Genomic DNA, 27,572 nt, shown 5'->3' on the forward strand with positions numbered 1-27,572 from the left:
GCTACAATTGTTCTGTAACTCTGTTGTCCACTCTCTGTCACCAGCTGTTCAGCACATCTGCAGATGTGCTTACCATGGCTGGTGAGAACAGGCAATGGCAGGTGTGTGGAATGACAGGCTAGGAAGAGCTGCGGTTATCTTTTCAGCTGGAGATCTGAAGGGCAATCGCCAGTGTCTACAATAGGATGTGGCAGCTTGAGTTGAATGTGTAGGGGTGGCCAGAGGCCACCCAGTAAATCTTCATGAGAGAGCGGAGATTTGAACCTGGGGTTCTTGTGTTGTAGCCCAACACTCCGGTCATTGTGCCACACTGGGTCTCAATTAAATCCACTTGTCTGTCCTCAGGATCATTGTGAGCATATTGCCTTGATGTCTTTTACTTAAAAGTGCTTCCCATGGTTCAACTAGACATGACATGGAGTGCCATAATTGAAATTTCAGTGTTTTGCCTTTTTTAATTTTTCAAAAAGCTGCTCTGGAGGGGGCATTTTGAATTAAGGCTGCAATACGGTCAGAGTGGGGAGATCTCACTCTTTGTCCCCAATACTGTTGCACTGAGCCAAATAGGTTCCTGAAACTGCAGTCAGCTCCAGGAGGAAAACTTGCAGATACAATTTCACAGCAAGTAGTTGCATAGAGAGCCAGGGTGGTGTAGTGATTTGGGGGTTGGACAGAGACTTGGAAGATTCAGATTCAAATCCCTGCTTGGTCATGAAGGTTCCTGGGTGACCTTGGGCCAGACACTTATCTCTCCGCCTCACCCAGCTGACAGGGCTGTTGTGAGGACAAAAGGAGGGGAGGAGCCGTGTACACCACCGGAAGTTCCCTGGAGGAAGGGCAATATGAAAATGTGAAAAATAATAATAAATAAAATGTGAAATACCTTTGAAGGATAATTGAAGCCAAGAATTGGCATGAGGCAGATGGTTAACCCAGGTTCACTTAAGAGTATATAACTGTCTAATATGTAAACAAGATAAATTATTCAGTAGTGGTATGACTGTTCTTGTTAACAACCTAGTCACCACTACGAATTACCATTACTCACATGATATTTTTGTGTCATGAAGGTGCTCCTGCAAATTGTCTCTGTGTCTATAAATATAACTTTGAATAGGTTTACCTCTTTCCTGTTCCTAATTTTGGCTTTCATTTCCCCATGTATCCTGGAAGCAAATACCTTTCCTATGTAGTGTTGAAAGTTATGGAAATGTCTGCTCATTGAAAAATATAGGGAGTAGCTCTAAGTTATGATCAAGTACTTTCCATACTTAACCCCCCTTTTTCCATTCTTATTGCTGAAATCTTAAGCATTGTATTTGGGCTTGTAGGTGAACCCGAAGTCAGTTATCCAATGAATGCAGAAGATGTCATACAACATTTGATACTCCCTAGGCAGAAAAGCTGCCCTTATTTTTGAACAGGATATTTTTCTTCAGAACATCCCAAGTAAATTGCTCTTCTGGGGGAAGGAGGAGATTAGGAGTTTATGGACTGGGAGAAACTTCGGAAATGGTGTAAGGGGAAGAGTATCAAACCAAGAGAATCTTGGAAGGCAAGTCTATGCCCTGGGAGAGATGGTGGTTATATCATTCACAGTCACAATTTTAAGAAAGAGCAGGTGTGTGAATTTTTAAAAATCCATTTTTAATAAAAGAAGTAAGTAATACCTGGCTGATGCTGAATAAAATGAAATGCATGAAGTTCTAGTAGCTTATGCCTGTACAGCAGTGATTCTCACACATTTAGCACCAGGACCCATTTTTTAGAATGAGAATTTGTCAGGACCCACCAGATGTGATATAATGACCAGAAGTGACATTATCAAGCAGAAACATTTTCAGCAATCCTGGGCTGCAATCCTACCCTCACTTACCCAGGTACAAGTCCCATTTACTATCATTGTTAAAAGCATATACAGAGAAGCCTATTAAAAGTATAAGTCTGTAACATTTCTCCAAATGTAGTCACATACTATGTTAGCATCATGCCTAATATATTAAAAATAAAATATTGAAATGAATGGGGACCCACCTGAAATTGGACCGCGACCCATCTAGTGGGTCGTGACCCACAGTTTAAGAAACACTGCTGTATGATGAAATTTTCAAGTGTAGAAACGTAATACAAAAAACAGTCCCTTTATGGGACTCCTGGCTTTCAATCTCATCTGATCAGAGAGTAGATATGTTGCCAAGAAGTCCAGCTTGGACTTGGGCTACATCCCTTCCAGCTCTGCTGCCAGATTACAAAACTCTTTTAAATGCAGTGCTTTCTGGGCACACATGGAGGCACGTGGCAGCTGCAATGTTGAAATATCCATTCTAATTGCAACACCAACTTCATGATGCTGCTTCCTCCTTTCTCTTGGGTTCTTTGGCACATGGGATGAACCACAGCTCTCCAGAGAAGAATATGGGCTTTGCCAACTTGGCATTTTTTGGATGCTTGAAATGACAAGATGATGGCTTAAGCTGGACTTGCCTGGCTGCTGAGCCTCATTGCTAGAACAAATTGCGTGCTGGTACAAAAGCTGACAACCCTGAAATCTAACGCTGGCTACTTATCTCCGGTAGTGGTGTAGATCTGTGAGGCTGGAGCAATATAACCTGGCTTGTCAGTGTTGCACTCATATCTCTGAGTTGGAAAAGTTAAATTAGCTGTTTCGGATTTTCTGCAGAGAATCCTCTTTCACATTTGAAACCTTGAGTTTTAGCGATGGCTTAAATCTTTTCTTTCAGAAGTCCTTGCCTCCATTGGCAAAGATGGTTCCCCCAGAGGCATCCAAGGCTAAATTTTGTTGTTCTCTTTGTAAAGATAGTTTAAGAGCAGCTGTCCTAATCTAGTCATTTCTGAATGCCAGGGTTCATGTTGCAGTTTCTGTTAATCTTCAAGACCGACCTGAAATCCACTTAAATCCACTTAGCATTTGTTTCAGTTGCTGTTGTAGAGATTTATTGGCACAATCATGGCTTGTGATCTAATGCACCTATATAATAACCACCCTTACAATAAAAAGACATGGTATTATGGATGACCCAGGGCTGCTTCTCACTTTTACTTTGAGACACCTGCAAACACAATGTGCATACCTTGTGAATGGGCATGCATGTTTAAATTGCATATTTTGCCAAGAAAAATGGAAAACATGGTAACTGGGAAACAACTGTGCCTCTTTGTGTTGGGGGGCTGGGGGAAGCAGTGGTGTAAAGGTGTGTGCTCCATTCACAACTGATGTGATTTGTGTGTGTTTTGTACATGGGTACCATACCCAAGAACATAACAAAGTGTGAAGCAGCCCTGAGCCAGTTCCTGCCATTAACTGTCTTGGGTCGTTCACAGGTCACTGTGTCTTGCTATGGAACTGTGATCTCAACCCACCCACACAGTCCCCAATCCGGGGATGAACATTAGGTGAGTTGAGGACCCTTGATATTGCCATAAGTTATTGGCCTTTACTGTCAGCCTGTGACATCCCAAGAACTTCTAAAATCAGTGAAGCAACGAAGTGAGTTCACAGGGTCCCAGAGTAACAGGTTGTGTAAACCAGAACTTGGCAGGTTGTGTCTGCTGGTGGTTGCTGGGAGCAAGATGCTTGCTGACTTGTGTGTGTTTGCCATAGCCATGTTTTGCCTGCATTCTTGCTAAATTGATCATTTTCATGTCTGATCTGTTTTCCGCTTCTTGCCAACACAAAACTCATTCATGTGTTGTTTTGGTCCTGTACCTTAGTGAGATAAGCCTTGAAAAGCTTCGTCCATAAATGGCTTTTCCAGTTAGAGTTGATGTCAGTCTCTTCCTCCTAACCCCCATTTCCTTTTTCTTTAGATGGTGAGACTGTTCTTTATCACTATGGACTGAAGGACTTGGTCACAATTCTCTTCTATATCTTCATAGCAATAATTCTGCATGCTGTGGTGCAGGAATATGCCTTGGATGTAAGTCATGTTATTTAAACAAATTAACCTTTATGTAGAGGTGTGATGAGTCTTAGGAAATTTAGAATTGTCAGAAATTGGTTTCAGTGTCCCTATGAAGTCAGGAATGTGTTCTTAGTTCCACTTATTGGAACAGTTATAGGGAAACATTAGGTTTTTTCACATTAAGCTGCTGCCAAGAATGGGGTGGATAGATGTAAATTTATCTTTGTGTTCTCTCTGGAACACAGACTTAAAACCATTGAAAGTTCTGCAATAGACCTTTAGAAATTTGATGTTGAATTTGGTTGCCAAATCTGTGACATGAGTGTAAGCCACCTCTTTAGGAGACAGGGTGAGACACCACAATGTAATTGTTCACTTTAGTGGGATGACTTCTCTGGGAGTAACTTTTTTAAAAAGTTGGGAAAATTTTTAAATAAATAGAACAAATATAGTTCCCCTTCAATTGCTACCTCTGTTCTTGAGAGTAAGCAAGGATTTGTTCTTTGCCACAAGCGCAGGGGTGTGAAGGGAAGGGAACTTACTGGGTGGAAGGGGGCAAAGACAGCCTGTGAGCTGCTGAATCAGGCAGTGTACTGTACTGCTTGTGCACAGAGAGAGCACAAGCTCAGGGAACTGGGCTACAGCGGAAAAGGGCTCCTAGTCTTTACCAGCTGCTGCTCTGTTCCAATTGAAAGAAGAGATGATTTGTCGTTGCCGTCATCACTGTCATCCTCCTCAAGGCTAAGCAAGCCAAAATCTTGGAGAAACAGGATCACTAAGTTTTTGGCTCCCCAAAGCCTTGTACTAGATAGAACAAGCCCTGTCCCCCTCTTCCGGGGAATGCCTTATTCCATTTTGCATGGGGAGGGACCAGCAGAAATCACAAATACTGACTGCTGGTTAGTAAACACAAGCCAGAATTGTTATGGCTTGTGTTTACTCACCTGGTATTAGTACCAGGTATTAGAAACCTGGTATTCCCAGGTCACCTGACTACATCTTTATAGGGCTGATGTGATGGCATATCAAAATGAACTCAATGAAATCAAAAAGTTACTGCCTTTTTATGAGAAGGATGATGGAACAGTTCTTATTTTCCTCTAGAAAATCAACCGACGGCTCCATCTTTCCAAGATCAAGCACAGCAAGTTCAATGAGTCTGGTCAGCTGGTAGCCTTTCATCTCGCCTCAATGATCTGGTGCTTATATGTAGTAGTAACGGTAAGATAGGGCAACAAATAACGCAGCCTGCTGCATGTCCGTCATTTCCAAAATTCGTCTGAAAATGATAGAAGCTGTCTTTAAACATATCTGCAATCGGACAGGCATGATTTGTTGACTCAAAGAATATTCTTTGCATATTTTGATGTAGGATCTAGAACTTAAATTTTTGAAACAAATCATTTTTCTATGCACTCTCAAATTTTAACATTAATTAAAATAAATGGCTACAGGTAATATTTTGACTTGAGGTGAATGTTGAGAGTCCTTAGCAGGACTTTGATGCTTGGCAATATGCAGATATTCCACCCCCTACCTCCTTTATGTCCAGTTTTCTTAAGCAGGGCCTGTTTCCTAAGTAAACATCTAAAGCTGTTGCTGGGCCAGATTGCCCTGAAGGGAGTGACATTTTGATGCTGGCTGACTGAAAGATACTTCTGAGTTTTTAAACTGTTTTGTCCAGCAGCCAGTTTGCTTCTCTGCAGCTGTTACGCTCCAGTCATCATGGATTTCTATGGGAAATGGTTAATGTTGCATAATGCAAATTTTGCAGCCAGATTTCAAATTCTGAATGTTGTGTGTTAGGAGTTGCATGGTTTTTTTTTTTATTATTTCAATTCAGGAAGGAACAGAATTCAGGCTTGCAGGATTCACTTTGGATTTTCAACATAACAACCAATGTTGCTGCTATTATTATTATTATCCAAATTTCATGAGACACAATTGTAAATTGGTGCTGAGCAATAGATACAAGCCTCAACCAGAGACCGAAGTATCAACTAGGTATCGGTGCAGTATGTGAGATGTTCCTAAAAGCGCCTTTTTTGCAGATCTAATGGTGTTATTTCAGTAAGCTGCAGTTGTTTAAAGTGGTTGTTCAGCAAACTTCTTGAGATTGTACTGAGTGCCCCGATGACATGGGGACCACTTTGGTATGTTTCGTCCACAGCCACATAATTTCAGTGACCAGGTCTCAGTATTTTGTCATTTTTTTCTAGCTCTTTTTCATTGACCATGGCATCTCCAGGAATTGCGGTATCAATTAGCTAGACATTCTAGTTGTTGTTGTTAACAGTATTTATATAGCGCTTTTCAACTAAAAGTTCAAAAGCAGTTTACAGAGAAAATCAAATAACTAATGGATCCCTGTCCCAAAAGGGCTGACAATTTAAAAGGTGCAAAAGAGCACCAGCAGCAGCCATTAGAAAAGATACTGTACTGGGGTGAGGAGGACCACTTACTCTCCCCCTGCTAAATAAAAGAGGAGCACCCACTTGAAAAAGTGTCCTGTACCTAGTTAGCAGGGGTTAATGATGCAGCCAAACCAGAGTTGGTTCAGAGGAGAGTGACAAGGGTCATCAGAGGGCTGGAGAACAAGCCCTACAAGGAAAGGTTGAGGGATTGTGGTCTGTTTATCATGGAGAAGGCTGAGAGGGGATATGATAGTACTCCTCAGATACCTGAAGGGCTGTCATATGGAAGACAGACAAATTTATTCTCAACTGTCTCTGAAAGTAGAACTAGATCCAACTGGTACAAACTGCAAGAGAAGAGATTCCAATTAGGTATCAGAAAAAAATTCCTGACGGTAAGGGCGATTCGGCAATGGAACAGATTGCTGAGGGAGATGATGGATTTTCCTTCACTGGAAATCTTAAAGCAGAGGCTCAACAAGCACCTGGAGATGCTCTAGGACACGGGTGCCCAAACCCTGGCCCTGGAGTCACTTGCGGCCCTGGAGGAGTCCCAATCTGGCCTGCTGAGAGTCCCCAGTCTCCAATGAGCTCTGACCCTCCGGAGACTTGCTGGAGCTTGTGCTGGCCCCACACAACTGCTCTCAGCATAACAGCCAACTTTTGACCTCTCGTGTGAGCTGTGGGACGAGGGCTCCCTCCACTGCTTGCCGTTTCATATCTGTGATGCAGATATGGCCAACCTTACTTTGTGCAAGGCCTTTAATAGGTCAGGAGCTATTGCAAGACTTTCATTCATTCATATAAGTTCCATTACTAATGTATTCATTTATGTAAATTTATTCAAATTTGAAATGTACATTAACTCTTTTTTTCCTGGCCCCCAATATAGTGTCAGAGAGATGATGTGGCCCTCCTGCCAAAAAGTTTGGACACCCCTGCTCTAGGAGAATTTCCTGCTACAGGCAGGCTTTGGACTAGATGACCTTTTAGTTCACTTCCAACTCTATGATTCAACCGAGTCCCACCAGTGAGAGCCAGGTGCACAATAGTGGCTGGGGGAGTAGGCATTCACCTAGAATTAAGGAAGAGGAAGCTGCCTATGAGCACATGCTCAATCCAGGCATTAGTACTAGAACTGAGCTCACAGCAATGTCACATAAAAATCCACTCCTGGAGCCCCCCCCCCCCGTTCTTTATTTCAGCAGCCTAATTTGGACAAGATATTCTTTGTTGCTATTGTCAAACTGTTGGAAGTTGGACACATTTGCCAGCCACCCAGAGATCTACCTTCTGCCTCCTCCTGCCCTCAAACACCAAATGGAAAATGATTTGTGAAGCAAATCATGTAAAGGAGAAAAGAGACATTTGTGTGCTGCTCGTGTTAAGAGAACAATGGTTTCCAAATTGTGAGCTGTGGCTCCCCCGGGGAGCTGCGGAGACCAGCCAGGGGAGCCACGGAATCCTTGCGAAAATCTTACCACCCTATACAGTGTATGCGATTGTAGCCCTAATGGGAAGCCATGGCCAATAGCCCAGTAGGTCAAAGGAGCTGCCAGTTGAAAACGTTTGGGAAAAAGTTTATCTTAAGTGTTCTTAGAATGTGGTCTTAAGAACTACCTTCCTAGTTCATGCTGAGGTTCATTCTAGTTCCACTTTTTGCTTCCATCACAGGTCAGCCAGATGCCCCAAGGTGCTCACAAGCAGGATATGGAAGTGATTGCTCTCACCTGTTGTTTGCCCCCAGTGACCAGCTGTAGCAGTAGACTGCCTCTGGTTATGGAGGTTTCATTTAGTGATCTTGGCTTATAGTTGATGATTGGCAGAATTCGTGAATGGAGAGAGGGAGAGGGCCTTGTTCTGTCTTGTTTTGGATATTCTTTCTGTGGTCCAGCCGTGATGAATCAGGGTAACAATTTATGCAGTGGCGTCATTAGGGTTTGCACCACCCGGCGTGGGAGGCCAGTGTGTCATCCTCATGATGAACCTTCTCCCATGCAGTGGGTGGGGGAATGCCCTGGGAGGTGGTCATCGTGATGCTCCATTACCTCGCCTCTGCTGGGTTTTTAGCTATAACTTTTGATAGAATAGAGCAGGGGTCTCCAAACCCTGGCCTGGGGGCCAGATGCGGCCCACAGCAAGCCTCTATCCAGCCCGCAGCCAGCCTCTTGTCCCCTGAGAGCCTCTGGCCCGCTCAACTGAACACAACTGGAGCTTTGCTCTGGTTGTGTCCGGAGGGTGTTCTGAGAGCCAGTGAGGTTGAAAGAATGAGCCCATTCGTTCATGTTATTCACTCATCTAAGTTCCATCTCTAATTTATTTATATAAATTTTAGATTTAAATTTTTTTTCCAGCCCTCAACACTTCGCCAGATATTTGATGCGGCCCTCTGGCCAAAAAGGAGACCCCTGGAATAGAGATATGTCAACACAGTTTATTACATTGTATTTTGCATGAAAATACACATCTAATGATACATAACTGATGGTATTTTTCAAAAATACCAAGATTTTTAAAATTTTGGCCAGTAGTGGTGTCACTCACCGTCCCGTGCACATCATCCCCCCACGACACCACTGAATTTATGTACTCATATGTAGGAAGGAGATTTGGTGTGAGTGTGGTGAATGATAACAGCCTCTGGGACCCCACTGCACCTTTGCTGAAGGATGAGTCTCGTGGTTGCTACTTCTTTCCACAGCATGTCGTTTCTGTGAAGCAGTAAAGATTCTAAGAAAGCTTGATATGGCTTTGATACACTAATGTTCAACACAGGTAGTAAAAACCTCTGATGTGTCCACTCTTATTTAATGGGCAAAAGGAAAAACAGCACCACCTTTGCCCTTCTACAGTAGCTGTTGCTAATGGGGGGGGGAAACAGTCAGTGTATAAGGAAAGTACATTCATACTCTTTAAAATCTTCATTTGTGGAGTGTCTAAAACAAGAACTTGTAGTGTGAACACCTGCAGTATTTTAGCATAGGCCTTTGGTAGGCTAGCCTTATTGCAGATATAGCTGCTGATTTACCATTTTCTTTTTGTGCCTGCTTTTACCATTTTTCAGGAAGGATACTTATCGAACCCTAAGAGTCTCTGGGAGAACTACCCTCATGTTCATCTCCCGTAAGTAGTTGCCTTACCATTCAGCATAACCACTTCTTTCCTCTTCAGTTTAACTAAGGTTAGAAGTGAGTGATGGGGACAGGAAGTGGTTCATCCATGCTTTAAGCTGCAGCTTCAGGTCTTCTCAAAATGATGTTGTAGCCCCCTCCTGTGAGCAAAGCTAATATTGCAAGTAAAATGTGTGTCCTAGGAAGGGTGAATGTCCTTGGTAGACTGAGAGTTGTCTTTCCCCCTCACAGCTACACAAGATGTGAAAGCTGTAATTTGTCTTATAATCTCAAGAGTTCATTCATGGTCACAGTTTCAACTGAAAGGTTTTTATTTTTTTTGAGAAATATATCTGCAGTAATAGCAACTCTGGTTTCCTGTTCCTAAAGGGGATGCTGCTTCCCTTTTAGTAAACATAATCAGCTGAAGTAGCAGAGAAATGCAGTCTAGACTAGATGAGGGAACTAGATATTTTGTCATCTATTATTCCTTAAAAGCAAAGGCTCTGCCTGAATTGCAGGTACTGTTCCACATTACTCAGACTTCAAACCAGTCATTTTGGTTGATGATTCTGTCTCACATGGGCATCTGTGTGTATGCAACAGCAGCAGATATTTGATGTATATCTCTGAATGTTGGGGGCAGTTCTCTTTTTAAACTTACTGTTGCTGCAGAGAGCACTTTGGCTTAGAGTGAATTTTTGAGGGCCTTGATTGTGTCCCTGAAGGTGTTTCATTTCTGCTGGTGTTAGTAATGGTTAACCCCAACAATAGCATACTGCTATGCCATTTATCAAAATGTTCGCTTAGTCAAACACTGATCATGTTCTTTTTACACTGGTGCTATGTTACTCACGCCTGGGTCCATGTGTTTGGTTCCTGAATGGAAATTTAATGTATGGGAATGCAGTCAAAGTTGACATTATTCCCCTCAACAGATCTCAGAAGCACATGCAACAACTTTATTGGTTGTGGGGGGGTGGGGGGTGGGAGCAATTGTTACAAATGAACACACACATTCCTGAAAGGGACTATTTGACCTTGGTTCACTCTTTGCTTTCCAGTCACTTTCACCCCTTCATCTTAGACAAAGTGTACTTCTTTGAAGAAAATTCTAGATATTTTTTCTTCCCACCTCCCTAGACCAAAGAGAACATAAAAACGAACCCTTCTGCTTAAAAAACAAACAAAAAAAATCTCTTCTCCCATTTCATAAGAACAGCCCCAGTGGATCAGGCCATAGGCCCATCTAATCCAGCTTCCTGTATCTCACAGCAGCCTACCAAATGCCCCAGGGAGCACACCAGATAACAAGAGATGTCATCCTGGCGCATCTGGCATTCTGACATAGCCCATTTCTAAAATCAGGAGGCTGCACATACACATCATGGCTTGTAACCCATAATGGATTTCCCCCCCCAGAAACTTGCCAAACCCCTTTTACAGGCGTCCAGGCCAGACGCCATCACCACATCCTGTGGCAAGGAGTTCCACAGACCAACCACACGCTGAGTAAAGAAATACTTTCTTTTGTCTGTTCTAACTCTCCCAACACTCAATTTTAGTGGATGTCCCCTGGTTCTGGTTTTATGTGAAAGTGTAAAGAGCATCTCCCTATCCACTCTGTCCATCCCCTGCATAATTTTGCATGTCTCAATCATGTCCCCCCCTCAGGCGTCTCTTTTGTAGGCTGAAGAGGCCCAAATGCCGTAGCCTTTCCTCATGAGGAAGGTGCCCCAGCCCAGTAATCATCTTAGTCGCTCTCTTTTGCACCTTTTCCATTTCCACTATGTCTTTTTTGAGATGCGGCAACCAGAACTGGACACAATACTCCAGGTGTGGCCTTACCATCGATTTGTACAATGGCATTATAATATTAGCCGTTTTGTTCTCAATACCTTTCCTAATGATCCCAAGCATAGAATTGACCTTCTTTACTGCCACCGCACATTGGGTCGACACTTTCATCGACTTGTCCACCACCACCCCAAGATCTCTCTCCTGATCTGTCACAGACAGCTCAGAACCCATCAGCCTATATGTTAAGTTTTGATTTTTTTTCCCCAATGTGCATGACTTTACACTTGCTTACATTGAAACGCTTCTGCCATTTTGCTGCCCATTCTGCCAGTCTGGAGAGATCCTTCTGGAGCTCCTCACAATCACTTCTGGTCTTCACCACTTGGAAAAGTTTGGTGTTGTCTGCAAACTTAGCCACCTAACTGCTCACCCCTGGGTCTGGGTCATTTATGAAGAGGTTGAAAAGCACTGGTCCCAGGACAGATCTTTGGGGCACACTGCTTTTCACCTCTCTCCATTGTGAAAATTGCCCATTCATACCCATCCTCTGTTTCCTGGTCTTCAACCAGGTCTAAATCCAGGAGAGGACCTGCCCTCTAATTCCCTGACTGTGGAGTTTTTTCAGTAGCCTTTGCTGAGGGACCATGTCGAACGCCTTCTGAAAGTCCAGATATATAATGTCCACAGCTTCTCCCGCATCCACATGCCTTTTGACCTTTTCAAAGAATTCTATAAGGTTTGTGAGGCAAGACTTACCCTTACAGAAGCCATGCTGATTCTCCCTCAGCAAGGCCTGTTCGTCTATGTGTTTTGAGATTCTATCTTTGATGAGGCATTCCACCATCTTATCTGGTATAGATGTTAGGCTGACAGGCCTATAGTTTCCTGGGTCCCCCCTCTTTCCCTTTTTAAAGATCGGTATGACATTTGCAATCCTCTGGCACTTGTGGCCATTTTGAGGGACAAGTTGCGTATTTTAGTCAAGAGATCAGCAACTTCATTCTTTAATTCCTTAATAACTCTTGGGTGGATGCCATCAGGGCCCAGTGACTTATTGATCTTTAATTTGTCAATTAGGTCTGAAGCATCTTCTCTTTTAACCTCTATCTGACTTAATTCCTTGATCAGGAGGCGCCATTCGGGCAGCGGTATCTGCCCGAGGTCTTCTGCCGTGAAGACAGATGCAAAGAACTCATTTAATTTCTCTGCCACCTCTAAGTCTCCTTTTATCTCCCCTTTCCCTCCCTCACCATCCAGAGGGCTAACCGCTTCTCTGGTGGGTTTCCTGCTTCTAACATATTTGAAGAAGCTTTTATTATTCCCCTTAATGTTGCTGGCCATGCATTCCTCATAGTCTCTCTTGGCCTCCTGTATCACCTTCTTACATTTCTTTTGCCACAGTTTGTTCCTTTTTATTCTCCTCATTAGGGCAAGACTTCCATTTACGGAAGGAAGTTTCCTTGCCCTTTGCAGCCTCTCTAACTTGGCTTGTTAGCCATGCAAGCACCCTCCTGGATTTAGTGAAGCCCTTCTTTCTTTGTGGTATACACCTCTGCTGAGCCTCTAGTACTGTTTTAAGCAGCCTGCATGCACTCTGGAGAGATTGGACTCTTTTTACCTTCACTTTCAACCTCCTTCTAACTAGCCTCCTCATTTGAGGGAAGTCTGCCCGTTGGAAGTCAAGGGTTTTTGTGAGAGATTTGCCCAGTATTCTTCCCCCGATGTGCATGTCGAAATGGATCGCAGCATGATCACTGTTCCCCAATGGCTCAGTAACATTGACATCTCTAACCAGGTCCTGAGTACTGCACAATATTAAATCCAGAGTCACCTGTCCTCTGGTGGGCTCCATGACTAGCTGCTCTAAGGCAGTCATTTAGCATGTCAAGGAATCCGGTCTCCTTTTCGTGACCAGAACCCAAATTGACCCAGTCAATATGAGGATAATTGAAGTCCCCCATAATTACAACCCTGTCCCTCCTTGTCACCTCCCTGATCTGTTTCCTCCTTTCAAGGTCCCCTTCCGATTTCTGGTTTGGAGGACAGTAGTACGCTCCCAGTATTACATCGCTTCTCAGGCCTGGTAATTTAACCCACAGAGATTCTACGGTTGAGTCGAACCCACCTTCAATCTCTACTTTGCTGGATTCTATCCCTTCTTTAACATAAACGTCCACCCCACCTCCAACATGCCCCTCCCTGTCCGTCCTGTAGAGTTTATAGCCCGGGATTGCGGTATCCCACTGATTCTCCGCATTCCACCAGGTTTCTGTTTTGCCCACTAGGTCAATGTTTTCCCTTGTCACCAGACATTCCAGTTCTCCCATCTTTGCTCAGATACTTTGGGCATTCGCATAAAAGCATTTGTACATGGAATGCCCCAGAGTGGGCTGCTTATTCACTCCTTTGTCCCTGCATCCTCTCACTGTGCCAAACCGTCTATCACATCCCAACACACTACCATTCCCAATTTCTTCTCTTACTCTGCCTTTGTCTTGTTGTTCTCATCCCTATGGGATGAGGATGGGGAGGTTAGAGGAGTCCTGAACCAGATGCTCCTCGGCTCCTGTCGGCCTTCCCCCAGGGATCAGTTTAAAAGCTGCTCTGCCACCTTTTTAATGTTATGTGCCAGCAGTCTGGTTCCATTCTGGTTCAAGTGAAGCCAATCCCTCTTGTACAGGCCTGCTTGTCCCAAAACATTCCCCAGTACCTAACAAATCTAAACCCCTCCTCCCTACACCACCGTCTCGTCCTTGCATTGAGACCCCTGATACCCTTGTGAGCTTAATTTGCTGAGGTATGATCTGCCAGTAACCTCTTATTTGGGAAATCTCTATGTTGGAAATAGAGTTTGAAATGGTGGAATTCTTTTTTCTCTCACCCTAACTGCTCTGTGATCTGGGCAGCTGATGGGGAAATTAAAACTGCTTTACACCCTCTCCCCTCAATTCGTGTTCCATCAGTGGGGTTGCCTTGGAGCTGTATGAAGTAGCCCTTTATGGCCTGCCAGACTGTCTTTTTTTTTTTTTTTAAAGATTCCTCCAAACGCCCACTAGGATATTGCGGCTTTGAGGTTTGGCTTTGGAGAAACTGCAGTACCAGTCCTGGAAGGCAACATCAAAGGAGTTGACCACTCAATGTGCCTAATAACTAGAGCCTGTTAACAGACTGAGAAGTTATAACTTTCCTGAAAGGCTCTTGCTGCAGGAATTAAAAACCAGGTTTTCCTGGTTCTAGAAGGCCACTAGTCATTGCTGCCCTTCTGGAACTTAAATTCTTCATGTCTCGTCACTCTGCTCCTGTGTTCTAATTATGCCCTCTATTACTGAATGGCAACCACAGAGAGATTTTAGATATTATGTACAGTTTTTCACTGCTTATTTCTTGTGACATGGCCATGCATTCCTGAGGACTCGTATCCTGCAAGGAGTTCAGCACTTGTCGTTGCCATCAAACATTGAATGTGAGTTTGTAACTTGCAGGCTACCACTACTGCCATAAATCCTTTTTGTGATGCCTCACAATGGTGCTCCTTAGACGTGCAGTCATATAAGCACCTTGGTGAAGCAGGAAACCAACAACTGTTCCTTGGATAGAGTACAGAGATGCAGTTGTGACCAGCCACTTCTTTGCCTGCTAGCCAGAGTGCTGTGGGTGATTGCGTGGAGGTGACTCCTTTTCCTATCTTCATCTTCATTCCAAAACACAGCAGCAAATAACATCAGTGATGCTTGGTAACTTAGGGTCCGATCCAGAGACCTGTGTGCTGGCTTGCCACGCAGACATGCCGTAAGGCACATCTGCAGCCAGTAATGCAGGCCCAGCACCGGAGCTATCTGAGCGCAAGCCAGTGCTGGGCCAGCTTCAGCACTGGATCTGTGGTCCACCACCTGGTGGCTTGCCCAAACCACTGGGTGGCGGAGAGATGGAAGGAGGCATTCCAGCTTGGGGGAGGGAGAGTGGAGAGCCGGGAGGAGGTGTGGCCAGGAGAGGGAGTGGGGCAGGAGGGGGCGGGACTGGCAGAGCTCAGTTCCACCAGATCCTAAATCCTGTGTCGGGCCTCGTGACCTGACACAGGACTCCTTGATTCTGCACTGGCTCAAGAGCCGCCACAGAATCAAGTAGCCCCATTGCAGGGCTATTTCCCTAACCAGGGGGAAGGGGACAGAAGTCCTGTCCCCCAAGGAACTGCCGTGGGCTGCCCAGTGTGTGTTGGATGCCGTGGTAGCCATTTTGGCGCTGTGGCAACCTTTTGTGCCAGGGAGCTCAGGTTGGGCTGCCTGCTGTTTGGGGTGGAAATTAAAAACATCAGTGGAATTGCCCAGGTAAATTTGACTAGTTTTGTCCCCTAAGGTGGTGATAGGACTGTTCAGTCTCCCATGATGCCTTTGCCATTGAGCTGCAGAAGGATGACAGCCTCTTCACAATTAGCAGGAGCATGCCAAAAATGTACAGCTAAGAATTGTCTTGATGTCAAGGCATCAGAAAAATACTGCTGTTGCTTTTTCTTCAATGCCAGGTTCCAGGTCAAGTTTTTCTACCTTTGCCAGCTGGCCTATTGGCTGCATGCACTGCCTGAACTGTATTTCCAGAAGGTGCGGAAGGTGAGTAGCCTGACCCACTTTCTCTACTATAATTGGGTTAACTTTCTTAGGTAATGGATTGCTTTCTTAGCAGCTATGAAACTGTAAACTCCTAAATGCTGAAGGGCAAGATACATTATCTCAGTCATAGAGCATATTTTGACAAGGCTTTTGCTGTGTCCCACCTAGATTCCAGTGTGATATTTCATTAACTTTGTTTACCAATTTGAAATTCACCATAGCACTGAGAATATTTCCTTATGAAATTGTAGCCTTGGAACAAACTGGCATGCTCGCTTCTCTTGTGGAACTCAGGAATTCTGAACCTAGTCCATAGTTTAACTGGAAACAACCAATATTGTCTGTACTGCATGTAGCCCATTCATTACTTATTCAAGATTAACACTGGCTTCTTGTGTCCTTAATTTCAGGAAGAGATTCCTCGTCAGTTGCAGTATATCAGCCTCTATTTAGTGCATATAGCTGGAGCATATCTCCTAAAGTAAGTGAGCTCAATTTAATGAGTCTGTAGAGAACTCCATCTCCTTAAGGGATTCTCATTATTTTGTTCCCCTCCACAATTCTAAAGTTGAGAATGGAGTGTGTTTAATTTTTGGATTATAAATTTATATTCCTGGCAGATTTTTGGCTTTCCAAAAGGGGTCCTTACTAACTAACCCTGTGGTTGTGTCCTCAGATTCCACCAATCTTTTCTCTTTGTCAGTTGGACTTGTCCAATGGACTTGAAAATAGGATTGCAGATTCATGTAATTTGCTTGAACAAAATTAAGTGGCATTCTGAATAACCTATAAGTGGCATACTATACTTTTGGACCTCTTTTGACTATGGCAGCTTTGTTGCAACAGAAAACACCTTAATTTTGGTCTATGGCTGCCTTTTTACAAGGGCATCTCATTGTTATAGCCTTGAACCACAATTGTATGCGCACTTATCTGAGAGTAAGTGTAACTGAACACAGTAGCACTTACTTCCAAGTACACATGTGTAGGATTGAAATATTAATCCAATGGATACTTACGGAATGACTTCAGAACAATGTTGGCTTCTGAGCTAATACACAGTTAGTTAGGGTTGGAATATCCTCTGCAATTCGTGAAGTGTGTGTGTAATTGGTTCGTGGGATTCCTGATGACTGAAAATGGCCGGATCATGTTTTCTGAGATGAGATTTTTTTCTTATCTTAGTCATAGTTATTTTATAATTTTTATAATTATGAAATATTTTATAATTTCATTGCTCAATTCCAGAAAGAGTGCCTAATGCAACATCTTGAAAATTTCCATCTTATTTGTAGAAAATCAAGTTTCTAGCCCTTAAGGTTTGAAAGAAATACACTTGAAAAGTATATGGCAATGTTTTGATGAAATCCAAAAAGCTTGGGTAGGTCTGTGATTTGAACTAGAGTTGCACCGATTGTCAGTGAGGGGTTCAGTTCCCATCATACCTCTTCACCTGGTGGCTGAATTTAGTAAACTCAGCAAATTTGCTTCATTTCCCACAAGTTGCACAGTTTGAGTTACCTTTGCTTAGAATTGGTGATGGGGTTATAGCACAGTAATATTCAACTTTGACTTTTGTAAGGGGTGAGGTGAAGACAGATTAACTAGATTCTGCCCATGATCAAGGCACATCTGTTTGTTCTTTGAGCAAATGGAGGGACAGAAGGTCAGCAGACACTTAGCACTTCAAGCCTTTGTAAGCCTCGTTTCTTCATTTCTCTAGCCTCACACGCCTGGGGCTAATCTTGTTGCTGCTGCAGTACATGGCTGAATTTCTCTTCCACATGGCTCGTCTTTTTTACTTCACGGATGAAAACAATGAAAAACTGTAAGTGCCCTTGTGTGTGCTTTAGTGAGGAGGTGGCTTCCCTTTCATGGCAAAGCAGAGCTGGAGGGCCCATTGCAACATTTTGCAAAGCAAATCTCCTAGGTGATTCTAGGACCAGAGATTGCTTTCCAGTATCCCCATGCCCTCTTCAGTGGTGCACTTGTTGTTTCCTCCTCCCATACATGTACAGGACAAATGTGAGGAAGAAATGGGGGCATGCTGCTAACTGGGTAAGAGGCACTTTTTAAGTAGGTGCTCTTCTTTTATTTAGCAGGGGGAGAGTAACTGGCCCTCCTCACACCAGCGGTGTCTTTTCTAGTGGTTGGTGTCTGCTGGTGTTCTTTTGCATCCTTTTAGATTGAGAGCCCTTTTGGGACAGGGAGCCGTTAGTTGTTCATTTGATTTTTTCTGTAAACCGCTTTGTGAACTTTCCGTTGAAAAGTGGTATATAGATACTGTTAATAATAATAATAAAAAATAATGCTGGGTAGCCATGCCCTCCACCATGGCATATCTCTGCGTGTGTAGTGTTTGCCTTTGCATACAGATAATGTACATAGGCAAGCATGGCTAACCAGGAAACTGTCATTTGCTACCCCCCCATGGTGTCCTTTGGACCTAAATTACATAGAAATGTTAACACGACTGTCAAATAATCCAAGATAATATTGCTTGCAACCTTGCTTGCTTGCTTGCAATGGCTGTGTATTCAAAGTACATGTTTTAAATCTGGGATAGAATTTGTAATTAGGAGAATCTTTGCTTGTGGTTGTATAGTATTGGATTTCTTTTTTAGTTAATCAGAGGCATGAAAGGAGATGGCTGAATGTATGAGGTTTAAGTTGAAAAAATTTACTTGCTGTATAGAAGATGCTTGTTTGACAGTTTGAGGAAGTTTGAGTTCCTTCTCTGTCCTAAACCATGGAGACTTCAAGGACCATAGAAAATTTCCAGCAGTGCTTTCAGACATGACTGTTAAGCATCTATTGTGCAAAGTCTAGTTTGTGTCAAGTATGCAGCAATTCATACTGCATTTTTGCATACAAAAATTCTGTTTGTCAGGTAGCTTCTTATTTTAGCAGAATTTGGATTTTGTTCTGAGAATCTGGTATTGTAGACTGGGCACACAATAACTGGAATTAATGTACAAACAATGTGAAATCCATACATAAAGGTAAGGATAAAGAAATGCACATATCTCAGAAAAGATATGGGTTTGTTGGGGGATGCTCTTTTAATGTATGTGTTTTTTTGCTGTAGCCATGAGGACTAGAACGTAACTTTAGAAGCGCTACCCCCCCTCCCCAAAAGAGTGGTGAGATGCTGTACATTCATAAAAAGACTGATTTGGTCATTGGAGCTGTGTAATAGATACTATGCAGATCTACCTAGATGGTCAATCACAGCTAGATCTATTATTAGTGTGTCTGCATGGTCAGCACCCAAGGTTGTTACCTGAGGCACTTGATCTCTTGATGCCAAAGCTGGTCTGCATCTTTGGGTACAAATTATTTAGTTAAAAAACACATTTGGATGTTAGCATCTTGAGAGAGAGTTGCTATAAACTGAAGTGCCCACCAGGTAGGCATGGCAAATTTCATTTGCTGTGTTTAATGGTAAAATGGTTTTCTATCTAACTTCACAAAGGTTTAATGCATGGGCAGTGGTGTTTGTCATCTCCCGGCTCTTCACCCTTACCCTTTCCGTGCTGGTCATCGGCTTTGGGCTGGATCGGGTGGAGAACCAAACATTTGATCCCGAAAAAGGAAACTTCAACACGTTGCTTTTCAGGTAAGACTCAAGCAAGTTCTGCTGTAGCAAAGAATGATGGCTTGCTGGCTGGGATAAGAACAGAATTTCTTGACTTCTGCTCCCTGCCAGTTGAAAACTGGAAGAGCTGCAATGCTTCCTGTATCTTAACCATGTTAAGATTAGAAATAAGCTGTAGGACCATGTGCTCATTTTCTCTCTTGTGCAAATTCCCCCCATAGATCTGCTGTCCTTAACCACAGTTAAGATTTACTTTAGCAGCTATATTAACTGCAGCTGTTGCTGATCAAGGACCCTTAACTAAGGGTAGTATCTTAAGTGCTGCATCCATGTGGAAGATGATCCATTTGCACAGGGGCAGCTTTTGCTAATCTTCCCTTCTCTTTGTAGCTTCCTATGCCAAAAACTTGCTAAATTCTGGTTAGGAGGGAATATGGTTGGTAGCACTAACCATCCTATGATCCAAGAATAAAACTAGGTAAAGAACAGGGCAAATTATAAAATGGTAACTTTTTGGGATTCCCTGTGTGTATAATTGAAGGTTTTAAGGTATAAATGAGTGTTAACCAGCCCTTTGATTGCGTATCCAACAGTAGTGAGAGCTGGCTACAGGTCAAAACAAACAGGAAAGGGAAGAGCTGAAAACTTGAGTTTTGCCAGCCTCTGAATCTGTTTCAAGGAAGCCATTTGATCACTGGTTCAGGGGAAGGTGCTGTGGCTCAGTGGAAGAGCCCCAGCTTTGCATGCAGAAGGTTCAGTTCCTGGTATCTCCAGGAAGGGACAGAAGAACTAACTGAACACCCTGGAGAGCTGCTGCAACTGTCAGTGTTGACAGTACTGAGCTAGATAGACCAATACACTGACATGGTATAAGGCAGCTTCCTATGTACATTCCTATATTAAACTAAGAGACTCATTCTCCTGGTGTGTCCTCAGAACAAGATGAGCCAGCAGATCAGTGGTTCCCAAACTTACCTGGGTCACAATGCCCCGCAGCCTCTTCTTCCCACCTCAGCCAGGTGCTGCCATCTTGGAACTCATAAAATCTTGTAAGATCCTATGTGGTGGCACCCAAATCTCATGAATTTCACGAGATCCAAGATGGGAGCACCAAGAGCAACAGGTGAGAGGGTCCACCAGGGATATCCCATAGCACCCCTGTGAGTGCGCCACGGCACCCTAAGGCAAACTCAAGGAGAGTTTGAGCCTCTCTTAAGTTCTCGTGGGGGAGAGATAGCGGGAGCGGGGGGAAGGCAGCAGTGCAATTCCCAGGATTGCACCGCTCAGGGGAGCTGCAGGGGCTTGGGTCCACTTACCCAAGCCTCCTGCAGCCTGCTGGGGGTGCGGGGAGCCCTGCGCAGCCCTCTACAGGGCCCTGCAGCTTTGAAAGCGAAAGTGGAGTGATTGCGCCCCGCCTCCACTAAAGCGGAAGTGGAGTGCAATCACTCCACTTCCACTTCTGAAGCTGCGGGGAGCCCGGTAGAAGGTTGTGCAGGGCTGCCCGCACACCTGGGAGGCTGCAGGAGGCTCGGGTAAGTGCATCCAAGCCCCTGCAGCCCCCCTGAGTGGCGTGATCCTGGGGATCGCATGGCTGCCTCCTCCCTTCCTGCTGGCTGCCACTGCCCCTTAAGGGGGCAGAGGCCAGGGCCCACAGGCTGGGGCATCACGTCGCCCCAGTCTGAGAAGCCCTGCCCTAAGGTGTCAGGATCCACACTTTGGGAACCCCACAGTAGATTATTTTCAGTCTGTCTTTTTCCTGCTATCTCCTAGGATGTGTGTGCTGCTTCTGGTGTGCTTCTCACAGGCCTGGATGATGTGGCGCTTCATCCACTTTCAGCTGCGGCGCTGGCGGGAGTACTGGAATGAACAGAGTGCTAGAAATAGAGCTACAGCAGCAACCACTGTCCACAGCAAGCAGCAGTTGAAGACTGTCAAAAGGGAGTCTGGTGAGCATTGTGCCTGGCTGCATTCAGCATTTGTTGAGGACAATAATGTGTTGATTTCATTAGATTAAACTAATTTTAAAATACCTTTTGATTAATCCAAAAGGTGCCCTCTGGTTAAGCAGCTGAGTGAGTGAGTGTACATGTACCTATCGCTCTCCTCCTCCATTCCCCAGGAAGAGGAGAAAGCAGAATTTCCTCCTGTGAGAGAGATGTCAGGGAATCAACCTTAAAAAATGTGTGCATCAAACAAAAATGCACCATGTTTTTTTCTCCTGAACTATTTTTATTTGTAGGTAGATTTAAGTGATGGATTTTAAAATTCATATGACTTAATCAATTATGTTCATTTGGTCAGAGTCCTGATCTTAACCTGAAAACAGAGCATCTCTTCCTTGCGTAATGTGGTGAGCTGTGTAGGCCAGGGTAGCCACAATAGCTACCCCTCTCTGGTGTATTAGTGTCACAGAGAAAGGTTTCATGTAAACCAACCACAGGTCAATATGGTCTTATCCTGCAGTGTCTGACTGTGAAGCCTTACAACCCCCAGATAAGGTGCTTATGGAGCAGTTCTGCTCTTGCTATAAAACCCCAAGCTTTGGGGAAGCCTTAAATAACAAGATGATGAATTGCTAACTTTCTCAGGGTGGGGGCTGAAGCCAGAAAAAAATTCCAAAGGTATGTCACTGTAGCTTTCATCCTGAGTAGAAACCTATCCTGATTTTCTAAGTTTCAGCATTATTTTGAAGAGAGTTTTAACCAACTGTGCCATTTTTTCCCTCCACCTCAGGCTACCACGAAAATGGAGTAGTAAAAGCAGAAAATGGTACCTCACCACGAACCAAGAAACTCAAGTCTCCATAGAGCCAAAGTACAACCTGCAGAGGATGCCAGAGGAGGAGAACGAAAGAATGGGAACTTTGGGACTTGGAAGCAGCTCCTGTCCTCTCAAGCTCCACCTCAAATGGCTTGAATATATACATTGTGGAAAGATCTCTCTCTGTCTCCAGGCAGTAACAACCAAAAAGTCCCTCCCCCTTCACAGCGGGGCTTAGGAACACCAAACACTTTTCTCACTCAGAGTATTACCTTATTGTGCATTGTTCCATATTCTTCAACTTGTTCTTGCTTATTTCCTCTCTAGAAACACTTTACATGTTGGTCTTCCTCAGAAATCTGTTCTCTGCCTTAAACATTTCTCCCTCTCCATTCTTATCACATTCAGTGATGCTTTGACTCAGAGAGATGGCAGCTTTAGGACATAATGTGTTTTGTTGCCATGAGAATATAACTTGGGGCTAATGTGTGGGGTTTTAACCCTCAAGACACTGCACTGTTGCAAAAGACATAATTTGTGGGAAATGCAGTCTAGGTCTGGGTCATGGTGGAGGATTGAATCTATGAGTGTTAATTCCCTAGCTAGATTTCATGCTTTTTATCATAAATCTAGTGTTTGGAATGCATTAGGCCTTCAATGTGATGGACAGATGCACAGACATTGTATGTGTCATACTAGTCTCAGTTGTTGCAGTTTTAGCTCTTGCTCCAATTGCATTCTGGAGAACTGGACACATGCAGACCTCTTTTTTCCTACATATAAAATAATATAAAAAATAAAAATCATTTTTGCCTTAGCAGGAACTGAATTGCCACATAGTACCAGCAAAGAGACCTGCTGACTTGGCAGATTGTCCTGCATATGACATGCTTTCCACCCAGACTGACCTAGAGACAATGTATCTTTTTTGCTTCAACCTACAGTGCCTTCATAAAGAGAGAAGTTGTGCTGCTGTCACCCAAATGGTAAACTTGAGGCCTTAATTCTGTGGATGGCCTGTCTCTTCCTTGCGAAGCAAGCAAATAGTTTCCTTAGACCTTAATGGTGTAATCTTCATGTCTGGGTCCATCATGTTTAAGTGGTCATACCCCATCCACCCTAACACAGGTTAATATTGTTGCTTCTGGGGTTTGTGTGCTTTTTTTTTTTGTTTTTGGTCAGCCATTTGCTTACACCAGTCTTGTCCAATGGGATCTGAATCAATTTTCTTGTAGCTCCCAAGGATATTGTCCTTCCTTGCTTCTAAGGCTATATAGTTTGTTGTTGCCTTACAGAATGCTGGATAACCCAGTTCCTAATTCCTAACTCCTTAATATGTGGAGGGGTTATGAGTAGGGAGGAATAGAAGCTATCTATTACTTGGGAATTGTTTTCCTACCCAGTCTATCACTCCCAAAGTTGGTGGATGAAATTATGTTTCAAATCTACCTCAGAGGTAACCCTTTCCTAACTGCGACACTTCCTTGTGTGTTTGAAGCAGTTCTAGGATTGACAGAATACCTTGTGAGAGAAAAGAAGGGAATTGATCCTTCACTTAAGAATAACTTTTGCATTCTTGGTACTGCTATGCTGTTCATTTTCAGGGAATGGTATGTCCTATCTTCAGTACAGTCCACACTGCCTGACTCAGCAGAGATCACTGAGTTCTGCGATGCCTTGAAGCCCCAGTGCAACTGGATCACCTTCTGAATGTTTTCTGTCTGAAGGACCTTTGGATTATTGTACAGAGAAGCAACCTGAGCTTCTTTTCTCTGTTGCCGCAAATGATAATGGATAACTCCTGAGGCATTTGCCGCAATATTGTCACAACAGTGTTTTCTTTCTAGTCGGGTCATGGTGAGGAAGTGTTTACTTTCAACAAGGATTGGGGATGGGCTACAGCAGGGCTTTTCAAACTGGGGCGTTGCAATGCCCCAGCCAAAGGGCCCTGGCCTCTTTCTCCTTAAGGGACGGAGGCAGCGACGTCCCCCGGATCGCGTTGCTAAGGGGGCTGCAGGGACTGACATGTACCCACCAGTCCCTGCAGCAGCCTCCCTGGGGTGTGGGGAGCCTTGCATGAGCATCTGCAGGGCTCCCCAAAGCTTAAAAAGTGGAAGCACAGCGATTGTACTCCACTTCTGGTTTTGCAGAGGCGGGGCACGATCGCTGTGCTTTCACTTTTTAAGCCCCGGGGAGCCCTGTAGACGCTTGTGCAGGGATCCCCGCACCCCAGGGAGGCTGCTGTAGGGACTGGTAAGTACATGCCAGTCCCTGCAGCCCCCTTAGCAATGTGATCCCCAGGATCACTGCCTTCCCCCTGCCCCCGCTGCCTCCCTGCTCCCCTCCAAGGACTTACTGTGGTCCTCAAACTCCCTGCAAGTTTGAGAACCTCAGGGCTAGAGAATAGCAGCTTGTTCTGTCCTTCAAAGTGGGAAAATGTGCCTCTTCGCTCTCCCCTGAAAGCTAGGGTTGACACTGGTGCAAGGAAATGAGGCCAGCAAATGTTTAGTCTAATCCAGTGATTCCAAAATCCTCCTTAGGAGGAGGGAACCACTTAAGTCTTTGTGGGGGTAGCGGGATTGCAATGCAGTCCTCAGATTCATGCTGCTGCTAGGGAAGGGGAGGGTTTCTGACTTACCTGAAGCCAGCGATGGGCTTGGGGGAGGGGGGTTGCAGGGAGCCATGCAGATGCCTCCATTGGCACCCAAGCTTCAAATAATAAAAATTGTGATCAGAAGCCACTTCTGATCCAGAAGTGCCTTCTGATCATGATTTTTATTATTTTTGAGGCTTGGGGAGCCCTGCAAAGATGCCCGTGGGGCTCCCTGTACCTTCCAGAGCCTGTCACTGGCTTCAGATAAGCCAGAAACCCTTCCTCTCTCTTTACCCAGCTGCAGTGCAATCCTGGGGATCATGTTGCAATCCCCCTACCCCACCCCATAAGGGTCTAGAGCTGAGTACTTCCTTGGCTGGTGGGTTGTACCCCACCAGTTTGGGAACCACTGGTCTCATCTTTATCATTTTACAAGGTGCAGATAAATGGTGCAGATCTCAATTTCACCTCGTTCATTTGCATGCCATCCTTCCAGAGTCTCAACATTACTGTGTTTGCTTGTCTTAAATTGAAACGGGCCACAAGGCCTGGTTTTTAGCTTGGTGAATTGCAGATGGTGTGTTCTGGTATACGCAGGTAAACTAGATTCCCCAAGTTCCTTATAGAGGGATAGTCATGTTAGCTTGTTGTAGCACCTTAAAAACTAGCAGTCTTACGGTTTTTGAACTGTTATGACATCATGTTCATAGGTCTTCCTTTCTTGCCCCCCCCCCCCATCTTTTATTCTGTATTCTAAATACTAGCTGGCAAAATTGAAAGCAACCAACTACTTGAGAGCTTGCACAGGGCTAGCAGTTTCCCTTCCCTCCAGAATCTTGGCATGTCCTAATTAGAATGTCCTGAGCCAAAGCCAATCACATTGTGCCTGTCACTCTTTAGCTCTTGTCGAGTCTGAAATATACCTCATCCTTTATTTTATACAGGATTAAACTGAGCAGATGATGGTGCTATACAGGTCAGGTTGGGTGGGTCATACCAGCATGACATGATGGAGTAGCTATGGAAGCAGAGCTCTGTTGGTCAAGCTGAATGGCAAACCAGACCTGTCTTCATTCTGCCAACCTCCTTACGAATTATTGGCCACTGTTCCAAAGATGACTGTTCTAAGCTGGGATCTCTCCTTTTTCATTTAGAAGCTGAGTTGCTGCAACTGCAACCCACCTTTATCAAGTGGGGGGTTTATGTGCTCCCCCCCAGTAACCTCCTACAGTAAACCTCTTAATTCATTTTCAGTGCAGTTCAGAGGATCAGTGTCTCAAAAGTTGCAGAAAACAGCATTCAGTCTGCCCAACATGCTCCTTCTCTTCTGCACAATGTTGTCGATCCACAGTGTAGTGCATTGCAGTTTGTACTAGTGCCTTACAGTGCAACCTAGCCTCTTGTACCTTATTTGTCATATGCGTGCATCTGTCTTTTTACTCTCTAGATGTGTTTTGATATTTGATATATGTACACTAGTTTAGCTATTCATAAAAGGGACTGCTTTTGTTAAACACGTTGCCTCATTTTTCTATGCCTTTTTTACTGTAGGTAAATGTTTCTTGACAAGTATAAAATATCTATCTCCTCATTAGAACAATTCTAAATACAAGCATAATTAGGACAAAGAGGTTTCTTTGGTTCCACAGATGACCAGATTCTTTTAGCTGGTTTTAATTCCATATAGTTCACTTGCATTCTAATACACTTTACGCAAACAAAGCTGCCAGGAATCTTGTTCCCATTTTATTCATGCAGCGCTTTTGTGGTAACTGTGGACAAATTGACACACTACATATAGTTCTGAGATTCTCTCTGGCCTTTTACATAGTGCAGTAGTGAGGCTGCAATCTGAAGCAAAAGCGGAGATAAGGGGCTTCTCTAACCTGTTGCCTTCCCCTTCAACAGCCTTTTCCACAAGCAGTAAAACAAGCTGAGAGTGGTGGTTGTAGAGGATATCCCTCCCAACTTTGCTTCAAAAGTACAACCTTGGTTACTCCTGTGTATATGAAAAAAAATCACAGAATTGTAACATATGTCTTGCCTTGAAGGGTGCCATGTATGTTTGTGTACATACGCACACAGGGCAGAACTCTGCTTCAACCTATACCAATATTGCCATGTTGTGCTCTTGGTTCCAAATTCAGTGTTAACACCACCACTGCCTCACTCTGCCTTCCAGGTTGACCAGTACAAACTTATCAAAATGTGTGGTTTCTTGTGGCTAAGCTCATGAAAGCTATACCCTGAAGCAAGAAAGCAGGGATAATGTGATCAAGTTTCTGTGGTGCGGGTTTTTCTGGGGGCGGGCGGGTTAGGGGTTAGTTTTGTTGGAGGTCAATGTTTCTCTTCCTGCATCACCTATTTATTCTAGGTTGAGTGGTGGAAGGGACCTCTTAGTGCATTTCCTGCCTATTTTGTACTAGATGGATCAGAAGCTTTGATCTCAGATCCAACAATAAACTTTCAAAAACTCAGTAATTTGATTTCCTTTGCACAGGAGGACATTTCATTTGTAGTAATGAACAGAGTTTACATCTTAAAAAAGAAAAACTCATCTGGTAAAGCAGATGTAAGGAAAACATAATTCCCTTTACATGTCCTGTCCCCACAATCCCTATGTATTTAATGACTGTATAGTAATCAAAGATAGCACATAGTGTTCAGTCTGAATGGAATTAAGGTTCTATTCTGTTTTCAATGAAGATGGAAACAAGGTACCTGTGTACCTGATTTTGAGTCTTCTAGAAGAAAAACCTTAATCAGTGTT

General features: G+C 44.0%; 1 protein-coding gene across 1 annotated transcript in view; it reads left to right on the top strand.

Moving 5' to 3' along the window:
- TRAM2 (translocation associated membrane protein 2) overlaps positions 1 to 22,994 on the top strand; it is a 41,135-nt gene extending 18,141 nt beyond the window's left edge. The window contains exons 3-11 of the mRNA XM_066637860.1: positions 3,829 to 3,938; positions 5,028 to 5,144; positions 9,402 to 9,460; positions 15,767 to 15,851; positions 16,262 to 16,332; positions 17,575 to 17,679; positions 19,327 to 19,470; positions 21,220 to 21,395; positions 22,183 to 22,994. Of these exons, the coding sequence (XP_066493957.1) occupies positions 3,829 to 3,938; positions 5,028 to 5,144; positions 9,402 to 9,460; positions 15,767 to 15,851; positions 16,262 to 16,332; positions 17,575 to 17,679; positions 19,327 to 19,470; positions 21,220 to 21,395; positions 22,183 to 22,256 (941 nt within the window). The 3' untranslated portion in view covers positions 22,257 to 22,994. The remainder of the gene's footprint in view (positions 1 to 3,828; positions 3,939 to 5,027; positions 5,145 to 9,401; positions 9,461 to 15,766; positions 15,852 to 16,261; positions 16,333 to 17,574; positions 17,680 to 19,326; positions 19,471 to 21,219; positions 21,396 to 22,182) is intronic.
- Positions 22,995 to 27,572: the final 4,578 nt, after the last annotated feature.

Source organism: Tiliqua scincoides, chromosome 1 (genome assembly GCF_035046505.1).
Source record: "Tiliqua scincoides isolate rTilSci1 chromosome 1, rTilSci1.hap2, whole genome shotgun sequence".
Taxonomy (NCBI): domain Eukaryota; kingdom Metazoa; phylum Chordata; class Lepidosauria; order Squamata; family Scincidae; genus Tiliqua; species Tiliqua scincoides.